This window comes from Amblyraja radiata, chromosome 30, assembly GCF_010909765.2.
Source record: "Amblyraja radiata isolate CabotCenter1 chromosome 30, sAmbRad1.1.pri, whole genome shotgun sequence".
Taxonomy (NCBI): domain Eukaryota; kingdom Metazoa; phylum Chordata; class Chondrichthyes; order Rajiformes; family Rajidae; genus Amblyraja; species Amblyraja radiata.
Window position 1 is genome coordinate 10,941,779 of NC_045985.1, and position 11,363 is coordinate 10,953,141.

Consider the following 11,363-nt stretch of genomic DNA (forward strand, 5'->3'; position numbering starts at 1 on the left):
ACCACGTTTCATTGGTACTCTGAAACGATATCATGTTTAAATTTAGAAAAAACATTAGGAGTGATATTGTTGAACCCTTGGTTAAATTTGATAGGACTTAGGGAAGCTTTATTCAACATTTTCACACAATATAAACTGTCCCCTCTCCAACCGTTATAATTCTTTTACCTTTATACGGTGGGACGGACTTGATGACAAACAGGGACTTAAATTGTTGAAATTCTTTGCAGCCCAGATTTTGTTTTGCATTTAGGGGGTTTTGTTTTCTTTTAAACTCTGAACTATATTTACATGGAGACCGGGAGGTCTATACCCAATGTGTATTTTGACACTGGACTCATACTTGGGTTATACCTGTTATTAATGTAATCCTGATCCCTATGTATCAATATCACTGTTGTGTTTATCATTATTGGGTTTTTTTGTGTTTTGTTTTTGTTTTTGAAAAAAATTAATAAAAAGATTTAAAAAGGAACATAGCCGTGCTGTCCTCCACTTCTGTAGGCTGCGTCCGGTCCACGTGCTCGGCCTCCTGGAGCAGCGCCTGGTCCAGCCGGGCCCCAGTCTGCTGCGGGGCCTCCAGCGGCCCAACCCCCCGTCAAGGCCTTTTAGCCCCTTCTGCAGCCGGTCTGCGCACCGGCCCTCCCTCCCCTCCAGGCGGGTTTCCAGTCAGCGGTACCCGGTACCTCTAGTCCAGAGGTCGGCAACCTTGTTCTGCATAGGGGCCAGGACGCATGTCTGTGAGCAGATGGCGGGCCACATGTAATCACGTGTACACATGGATCCTGCCCCGGATGGCAGGCATCAAATCACATGTACAAAGAAGGTAGACAAAAACGCTGGAGAAACTCAGCGGGTGAGGCAGCCTCATGCAATCCTTGCGTGTCTCATCCGCTGAGTTTCTCCAGCATTTTTGTCTGCCTTCGATTTTCCCAGCATCTGCAGTTCTTTCATAGAAATTAGGTGCAGGAGTAGGCCATTCGGCCCTTCGAGCCTGCACCGCCATTCAATATGATCATGGCTGATCATCCAACTCAGTATCCTATACCTGCCTTCTCTCTATGACAATAAACTCACTTGAACTTGAACTCCATACCTCCTGATCCCTTTAGCCACAAGGGCCACATCTCACTCCCTCTTAAATATAGCCATTGAAATGGCCTCAACTACCTTCTGTGGCAGCGAATTCCAGAGATTCACCACTCTCTGTGCGAAAAATGTTTTTCTCATCTCGGTCCTAAAAGACTTCCCTCTTATCCTTAAACTGTGACCCCTTGTTCTGGACTTCCCCAACATCGGGAATAATCTTCCTGCATCTAGCCTGTCCAACCTCTTAAGAATTTTGTACGTTTCTATAAGATCCCCCCTCAATCTTCTAAATTCTAGTTTGTACAAGCCTAGTCTATCCAGTCTTTCTTCATATGAAAGTCCTGCCATCCCAGGAATCAGTCTGGTGAACCTTCTCTGTACTCCCTCTATGGCAAGAATGTATTTTCTCAGATTAGGAGACCAAAACTGTTCTTAGCCGAATGGCGTACTCCTGCACCTATTTTTTAGGTTTCCTCCTCCCCTCCCCTGCATTGATTGCAGCTTCTGCCTCCCCTCCCACCGTCCAGTCTTGAGTTCCTCGTCTTTGGGATGCATGGGGAAACCCACGCGGTCGCAGGGAGAACGTGCGAACACCACCTGGACAGCACCCAAAGTCAGGATCAAAGCCGGGTCTCGGACACTGGGAGACAGCAGGTCTACTCTCTACACTGTGTGCTGCCCTAGAACCCTATTCCACAAGATGGTGCAGTGGAAGCTATATCCATCTCTCCCCCATCCTATTCTCCGACCAGCCTGACTGTCCCCCTGGTTATATTTTACTTTGTCCGCCTCATTGTCACCTTCACCTCAGCCAACAATGACCCATTCTACATTTTCCTTGAACTTTGTCCCCTTTGATCTTGCGTTTCACACGTTACCCTTCCATATCTCCGTGTCTCCCTCTCCCGACTCTCAGTTTGAAGAAGGGTCTCGACCCGAAACCTCACGCATTCCTTCTCTCCAGAGATGCTGCCTGTCGTGCTGAGTTACTCAAGCTTATTGTGTCCATCTTGGGGGAAACCTCCAGATGTGGCGCCACCCCTTCCTGTCCTCACCACAGATGCCGCCTGACCCACGAGGCCCTCCAGCACTTTGTCCCTTTATCCAGAACCCTCCCCCCACCCGCCTGCAGATCTACGCTAACACACAACACAAGATAAGACACAAAAAGGTGGGGTAACTCAGTGGGTCAGGCAGCATCTCTGAAGGAACAGAATAGAAACATAGAGAATAGGTGTGACACATGCCCCTACCCTGCCACAATGTCACAGAGTGAGTCTAGAAGTGTGAGGGGGGACCTCATTGAAACATGCCGAACAGTGAAAGGCTCGGATAGAGTGGATGTGGAGAGGATGTTACTTAGAAAATAGGTGCAGAAGTAGGCCATTTGGCTCTTCGAGCCAGCACAGCCATTCAACATGATCATGGCTGATCATCCAGAATCAGTGTCCCGTTCCTGCTTTTACCCCATATCCCTCTATTCCGTTAGCCCTAAGAGCTAAATCTAACTCTAACTTGAAAACATCTAGTGAATTGGCCTCCACTGCCTTCTGTGCCAGAGAATTCCATCGATTCACAACTCTCTGGGTGAAATTGTTTTTCCTCATCTCAGTCCTAAATGGCCTACCCCTTATTATTAAACTGTGACTATTAAACTGTTCTGCCCCCCCCCTCCCTCCCTCCCCCCCCCCCCCCCCCCCCCCCCCCAACATGGCAAATATTTTTCCTGTATCTAGCTTGTCCAATCCCTTAAGAATTTTATAAGTTTCTATAAGATTCTATCAGATTGGGTGACTTTTCGGGTCGAGACCCTTCTTCAGACAAGGACGAGGTGGGACACATGGAGCCTGGTATCTCCCGTTTGGAAGTTTTTTGGTGAATTATTTAATCCCGATCGGCCTGACCTTTGTCCGGGCTTCTGTCTCCAGCCAGCACGTAAACAGTCCATTCGGCCCATCAGGCAACTGCCAGCCACCCCTCCACACCCATTAACCCACAAACCTGCATGCCTTTGAAGTGTGGGAGGAAACCCATGCAGTCACAGAGAGGACGTGCAAACTCCAAACAGACAGAGATACAGCGTGGAAACAGAACCTTCAGTCCACGCCGACCATTGAACACACTAGTTATCCCACTTTCTCATCCACTCCCTACACACTAGGGGACAATTTATTAGTTTCCACTAGTGGGAGAGTCTAGGACTAGAAGTCATAGCCTCAGAATTAAAGGACATTCTTTTAGGATGGAGATGAGGAGAAATGTCATTAGTCAGATGGTGGTCTGTGGAGTTAATCTGTAGAATCCGCCTGTGGAATTCTTTGCCACAGCAGGCCGTGGAGGCCATGTCAATGGATATATTTAAGACAGAGATACAGTGCCCTCCATAATGTTTGGGACAAAGACACATCATTTATTTATTTGCCTCTGTACTCCACAATTTGAGATTTGTAATAGAAAAAAAAATCACATGTGGCTAAAGTGCACATTGTCAGTGTTATTGAAGGTTATTTTTATACATTTTGGTTTCACCATGTAGAAATTACAGCTGTGTTTTTACATAGTCCCCCCATTTCAGGGCACCATAATGTTTGGGACACGTGGCTTCACATGTGTTTGTAATTGCTCAGGTGTGTTTAAATGCCTCCTTAATGCAGGTATAAGAGAGCTCTCAGCACCTAGTCTTTCCTCCAGTCTTTCCATCACCTTTAGAAACTTTTATTGCTGTTTACCAACAGGAGGAGCAAAGTTGTGCCAATGAAAGTCAAAGAAGCCATTATGGGACTGAGAAACAAGAATAAAACTGTTAGAGACATCAGCCAAACCTTAGGCTTACAAATCAACTGTTTGGAACATCATTAAGAAGAAAGAGAGCACTGGTGAGCTTACTAATCGCAAAGGGACCGGCAGGCCAAGGAAGACCTCCACAGCTGATGACAGAAGAATTCTCTCTATAGTAAAGAAAAATCCCCAAACACCTGTCTGACAGATCAGAAACACTCTTCAGGAGTCAGGTGTGGATTTGTCAATGACCGCTGTCCGCAGAAGACTTCATGAACAGAAATAGAGGCTACACTGCAAGATGCAAACCACTGGTTAACCGCAAAAATCAGTTTGCCAAGAAGTACTTAAAAGAGCAACCACAGTTCTGGAAAAAGGTCTTGTGAACAGATGAGACGAAGATTAACTTCTATCGGCATGATGGCAAGAGCAAAGTATGGAGGAGAGAAGGAACTGCCCAAGATCCAAAGCATACCACCTCATCTGTGAAACACCGTGGTCAATCACCCGATCTGAACCCAACTGAGCATGCCTTTTATATGCTGAAGAGAAAACTGAAGGGGACTAGGCCCCAAAACATGCATAAGCTAAAGACAGCTGCAATACAGGCCTGGCAGAGCATCACCAGAGAAGACACCCAGCAACTGGTGATGTCCATGAATCACAGACTTCAAGCAGTCATTGCATGCAAAGGATATGCAACAAAATACTAAACATGACTACTTTCATTGACATGGCATTGCTGTGTCCCAAACATTATGGTTCCCCGAAATGGGGGGGGGGGGGGGGGGGGCTTTTGTATAAACACTCCTGTAATATATACATGGTAAAACCAAAATGTATAACAATGGCCTTTATTAGAATCTGACAATGTGCACTTTAACCACATGTGATTTTTTTCTATTACAAATCTCAAATTGTGGAGTACAGAGGCGAATAAATAAATGATGGGTCTTTGTCCCAAACATTATGGAGGGCACTGTAGATAGATTATTGATTAGTTACGGGTGTCAGAGATTATGGGGAGAAGGCAGGAGAATGGGGTTAGGAGGGAGAGATAGATCAGCCACAATGGAATGGCGGGGTAGACTTGATGGGCCGAATGGCCTTCTACTCCTATCACTTATGATTTTGACCCCAAAGGGGACGATCCCCTTTCCCTCTCCTCTCCCGGTACACAAACACCATCCGACACAACACACCACCTACACACAATTTGTAGTTTTTAACCGAAGCCAATGAACCTGCAAATCTGCACGTCTTTGGAGTGTGGGAGGAAACCCACGCAGGCAGGTCACAGGGGAAGGAACGCACAAAGTCCACACAGACAGTACAGTACACCGGCCCCCGGCGCTTCATTCAATGTCCCCCACGCTACCTCCAGTGTTGAGCAAGACCAATTTTATTTCAATACATCTGATCTGTGGCGGGGGGCGGGGGGGGGGGGTGAAGAGACTCCCACATGCGTGACTGTGTTGAGGGGAGGGGGAGGACACAAGGGGTGGGGAGGGTACAAAGACAGTCTACACCGTGCCACCTATCTCGGGCCCTACGGGGACAGATGTCTACCCTACGCCCCTTACTCTCCGCGACCTTCCATGGGTCTCGATCACGCGATCCCCAGCAACAAATATTTGCCCCCTCCACACCCCCGAATCCTTCTCCAACTCTCTCTCCTCCCCTCTCTAACCTCCCATCCTCTCTCTCTCTCCCACCCCCTCCTCAGTCCTCCCCATTCTCCCTCTCCGCTCCTCCCACTCTCCCCCTCCCCCTCCAATCCTCTCATTCTCTCCTCTCCCCTCCTCTCTCCTCTTAACTCTTTTCTACCCCCTCTCTCGCCGCCTCCATTCACGAATTAGCTGCGGGATTATCGTGCAAACCTGTGGTTCCGTGCGTCGCATGCAACCTCCCCCCCCAACCCCTCCACCCCTCCGGGTCCATCCCCTTTCCCCGTTCCCCAGGGCCCGCCTGCTGTGGCAAACCGAAAACAAAAGAAGAAAAAAAAGGTTCCTATTAAATAAATTACAAATGCAATATAAACGTACAGATCTAGTTTAAAAAAGAAACCTCTCCTGTGGGAGAAAGCAAAGGTTCAGCGGGGTGGTTCAGTTCGGGGAGGGGGGCAGACTTGCTGGGGGTCGCAGGGCGGTTGAGGGAGGGGGTGTGTGAGGGAGGGAGGGGAGTGGGTGGTCCAGGGGGATGGTGATGCGTCCCCCCCCCCTTCCCCCCTCCCCAGTGCCTCTGCCGCCGGGTCATTTGTGGGGCAGATGGGGGTGCCGGAGGGTGGGGTGTTTGGGGCTGTGGGCCGGCTCTGGGGGGTGGGGTTTGTCGGGGGGACCCCCGGGCTTGCTGCTGGCCCCCCCGCCAGCGGGCCCCGCACTAGCAGCTCCCGGGAAGGGCTTCTTGTGGCCCCGCAGGCAGTGAGCGTTGCCGCAGCCGCCGTTCTCCTCTTCGCTCTCCGAGCTGCTCTCCCCGAACGCTCGAGGCTTCTCGTAAATGCAGCAACCTGCGGGGGTAGAGAGAGAGAGAAAGAGAGAGAGAGAGAGAGAGAGAGAGAGAGAGAGAGGGAGGGAGGGAGAGAGGGGGGGAACCCCGTTAGAGATCAGCCTACCCTCGACATTACGCCCCATTACAACACCATCCTGGCCATACACTCATCTCCCTGCTGCCTTCAGGTAGAAGGTACAGGAGCTTGAAGACTGCAACAACCAGGTTCAGGAATAGCTACTTCCCCACAGCCATCAGGGCATTAAACCTGGCTCGGACAAAACTCTGATCATTAATAACCCATTATCTGTTATTTGCACTTGATCAGTTTATTTATTCATGTGTGTATATATATATATATATATATAAATAAAATGGTATATGGACACACTGATCTGTTTTGTAGTCAATGCCTACTATGTTCTGTGTGCTGACCCCAGAGTGGAGGGATCCGCGGGATTGGGGGGGCGGGGGGTTGGGGAGGGGACCGGCGGCCACATGGAGGGGTGGGGAGGAGGGGTCCATGCGGGGCAGGGCAGGGAGGTCCAAGGGATGGGGAGGTGGAGGGGAGGGGGGGGCGAGGGGGCGGGATGGAGGGGGGGGGGGGGATGAGTGGTCCGCGGGGAGTCCACAAGGGGAAGGGGGGTTCACGGCCGGGGGGGGGGGGGAGGCTTACACTTGGAGGAGCGACGGCCCAGATGCTCGTTGTCCACAGTGTCACTGGACCACTCCACCTTCTTGTTTGTTTTCCGCTTCCTCAGGCGGATGGTGATGCTGCGGTTCTCCTGCGGGGGGGGGGAAAGAGAGGGAGGCAGTGAGATGTTGACCAGAACCTCAGCGAGTGGATCAACACACCCGCACAGTGTCCACACAGGCCCAGGGGCGGGGGGCAGGCATTGAGATGTGTGTGGATAGAGTGATACAGTGTGGAAACAGGCCCTTCGGCCCAACTTGCCCACACCGGCCAACAATGTCCCAGCTACACTAGTCCCACTTGCCTGCGCTTGGTCCATATCCCTCCAAACCTGTCCTATCCATGTACCTGTCCAACTGTTTCTTAAACGATGGGATAGTCCCAGCCTCAACTACCTCCTCTGGCAGCTTGTTCCATACACCCACCACCCTTTGTGTGGAAAAAGATACCCCTCACATTCCTATTAAATCATTTCCCCTTCACCTTGAACCGATGACCTCTGATCCTCGATTCCCCTACTCTGGGTAAAAACCTCTGTGCATCTACCCGATCTATTCCTCTCATGATTTTGTACACCTCTCTAAGGTCACCCCTCATCCTCCTGCGCTCCATGGAATAGAGACCCAGCCTACTCAACCTCTCTCTATAGCTCACACCCTCTAGTCCTGGTAACATCCCCATAAATATTTTCTGAACCCTTTCAAGCTTGACAATATCTTTCCTGTAACATGGTGCCCAGAACTGAACACAATTTCTGTCGGGGAGACTAAGCGGAGGTTGGGCGATCGTTTCGCCGAACACCTCCGCTCAGTCCGCAATAACTTACCTGAACTCCCGGTGGCTCAGCACTTCAACTCCCCCTCCCATTCCCAATCCGACCTCTCTGTCCTGGGTCGCCTCCATTGCCAGAGTGAGCAACACCGGAAATTGGAGGAACAGCACCTCATATTCCGCCTGGGTTGCTTGCATCCGGATGGCATGAACGTTGAATTCTCCCAGTTTTGCTAGCCCTTGCTGTCTCCTCCCCTTCCTTAACCCTCGAGCTGTCTCCTCCCATCCCCCCGCCCTCGGGCTCCTCCTCCTCCCTTTTTCCTTCCTTCTCCCCTCCACCCCCCATCAGTCTGAAGAAGGGTTACGGCCCGAAACGTCGCCTATTTCCTTCGCTCCATAGATGCTGCTGCACCCGCTGAGTTTCTCCAGCATTTTTGTGTACCTACAATATTTTAAATGCAGTTTCACCAAAGTTTTATACAACTGCAACATGACCTCCCAACTTCTCTACTCAATAGGTACACAAAAATGCTGGAAAAACTCAGCGGGTGCAGCAGCATCTATGGAGCGAAGGAAATAGGCAACGTTTCGGGCCGACGGGGAGGACTGGGGTGGGACCGGCAGGACGATGGGTGGGTACAGGAAAGGGGGGAATGGGGGTGGGGATTGGGGGGATGGAGGAACAGGGAGGGGGAGTTGGGGGTTAGAGGGAGGGGGGATAGGGAAGGACAGGGTGAGGGAGATGGGGGGGATGTGGGAGAGGCGGCACTCACGGTTGGGGCGGGCTGCGTGCTGTCCACCGTCTCGGTGATGGTGGCTGAAGAGCTGGCGGTCTCAGCCATGGCTCCGCGCTCCGGCTCCCTCTCCATTGTCGCCAGGGCTGCCCCCGTCTCTGCCCACCGGCCCTCGACAGCTGCGAGGGGGTGGTGACGGACAGACGGACGGTCGCGATCACTCTCCACAACGCGGCTCCCTGCAGAGTGGGGAACGGCGTTAAAGCAGCGCGACAGCCCCCCCCCCAACCAATGCACACGGGGGGGGGGGCCACGATCACTCCACACTAACCGCCAACCAAAAATCATTTTAATCAACTATCTACACAAAAATGCAAACAAACCCACCACCATAATACAAACTAAAGCAATATATTCTTAAAAATTAAATCACTGTTTCCCCCATCCTTATTGAGGATGTAATCCACATCCCCCCACCCCCCCCCCCCCCCCCCCCCCCACTCCTACCCCCCCCCCCCCCCCCCCCGCACACCCCACCTGCTCCCCCACCCCACCTCCCACAATCCCACCCCCACCCCCCCCCCACCGCGCTCCCTGAAATCCCCCAGGGCGCCCGTGGACAGTGCATAGTCCCTCTCTCGTGCCACCCAGGCGCGGTTGTAACACCGGAAAAGGGGGCGGGCAGCTGGCTCGGGCAGAGCCCTCTTCCGCCTGGCGCTGTGACTCACGGATGATGGTCTGCTTGGCCCGGCCCAGGAGCAACCCAACCAGGACACCTTCGGCCCTGCTCCCCTCTACCCCACGCACAGGGGTGTCCGCCCCGGCAGCGGGGAAGACTGTAAACACAGCTCAACAACCCCCCTGCAGCACACTGTCCACCGCGGAACACAAGCTCACAAGTTACAAGGAGTAGAATTAGGCCATTCGGCCCATCGACTCCACTCTGCTATTCAATCACATTAAACAGTCCTCTGTACATCCTGTATTCAGCCTCCCCCGGTTAGTTATAGCCTCTCAGGTTCTGCTCTGTTTGCAATGGGAGCTACGTGTTTAACAACTATAATCTATAGGCCATCATTAAGGCCATGAAACAGGCAGATGGCGTCACCCTGTGGCGACTCTGCGGCACTGGCACAAACGGTTCTCCTTGCACCCATCATAATCATCCAAATCTTTCAAATCACCCATTCAAAGACCCTCAAAATTACTAACAATGCTCTCTTCAATTTACTTTCTGGGCGATCTTCCTTCCACTGCTTCCCCACTGCTATCAGACACTCAGGGCGGCACAGAGGTAGAGCTGCTGCCTCACAGCGCCAGGGACCAGCGTTCGATCCTCACTACGGGCGGTGTCTGTACAGAGTTTGTACGTTCTCCCCGTGACCTTCGTTGGTTTTTCCCGGGTGCTCCGGTTTCCTCCCGCACTCCAAAGACGTGCAGGTTTGTAGGTTAATTGGCTTTGGTAAAATTGAAAATTGTCCCTAGTGCGTAGGATAGTGCGGGGTGATCGCTGGTCGGCGCACTCAGTGGGCTATTCCCCGCTGTATTCCTAAAGTCTAAAGTCTTGAATGGACCTCTTTTAGTTTAGTTTAGAGATGCAGCCGAGTCCGCACTGACCACAGATCCCTGCACATTAACATTATCCCACTCACGCTAGGGACAATTTACACATATAGAAACATAGACGAATAAGTGCAGGAGTAGGCCATTCGGCCCTTCGAGCCAGTACCTCCATTCAATATGATCATAGAAACATAGAAATTAGGTGCAGGAGTAGGCCATTCGGCCCTTCGAGCCTGCACCACCATTCAATATGATCATGGCTGATCATCCAACTCAGTATCCTGTACCTGCCTTCTCTCCATACCCCCTGATCCCTTTAGCCACAAGGGCCACATCTAACTCCCTCTTAAATATAGCCAATGAACTGTGGCCTCAACAACCTTCTTTGGCAGAGAATTCCACAGATTCACCACTCTCTGTGTAAAAAATAATTTTCTCATCTCGGTCCTAAAAGACTTCCCTCTTATCCTTAAATTGTGACCCCTAGTTCTGGACTTCCCCAACATCGGGAATAATCTTCCTGCATCTAGCCTGTCCAACCCCTTAAGAAATTTGTAAGTTTGGCTGATCATCTAAAATCAGTACCCCATTCCTGCTTTTTCCCCATATCCCTTGATTCCTTTAGCCCTCAGAGCTAGATCTTGAAAATAGAGAAAATATACCAAGCAATTAACCTAGAAACATGCACGTCTTTGTAGTGTGGGAGGAAACCGCAGATCTCGGAGAAAACCCACCGGGTCATGGGGAGAATGTACAAACTCCGTACAGACTCCAGGTCACCGGCTCTGCAAGCGCTGTAAAGCAGCAACTCTATCGCTGAGCCACCGTGGCTGCCCTTATATGCTACACTCCCGATCTTCCGATGTATATCATTGCATCCCTTGCACTTTTATTTTACTTGCACTTTCTCCATAGCTGGAACACCATATTCTGTTGTACTACCTTATGTAAAGTATAATTTTCGCTAAACACAGTTTTTCACAACACATGCCAATAATAAACCAATGCCAAGAGAAGACTGGAGGCCCAAGGAACTGCTGACGCTGGAGTCTTGAGCCAATGTGCTGGAGGAACTCAGCAAGTCAGGCAGCATCTGAGGGCGGAATGGACTGATGACATTCTGATTTCTTTTTGGATCCTTCAGATTGACAAAATATGAATCAGCTGCTCTGCACATTTTGCTTAGGACATTGCGTTAATTTACAGGGGAGAATATTTTACAGGGGAGAATTATTTACCAACCATCC

General features: G+C 50.9%; 1 protein-coding gene across 1 annotated transcript; it reads right to left on the reverse strand.

Annotated features, from left to right (window-relative positions):
• Window positions 1-6,014: 6,014 nt before the first annotated feature.
• LOC116989865 (E3 ubiquitin-protein ligase PPP1R11-like) lies at window positions 6,015-8,830 on the reverse strand. The gene is made up of 3 exons (XM_033047439.1): window positions 8,593-8,830; window positions 7,031-7,139; window positions 6,015-6,373 (listed from the first exon to the last, which is right to left on the reverse strand). The coding sequence occupies exons 1-3, from the start codon at window positions 8,686-8,688 to the stop codon at window positions 6,120-6,122; spliced, it is 459 nt and encodes a 152-aa protein (XP_032903330.1). The 5' UTR covers window positions 8,689-8,830; the 3' UTR covers window positions 6,015-6,119.
• Window positions 8,831-11,363: the final 2,533 nt, after the last annotated feature.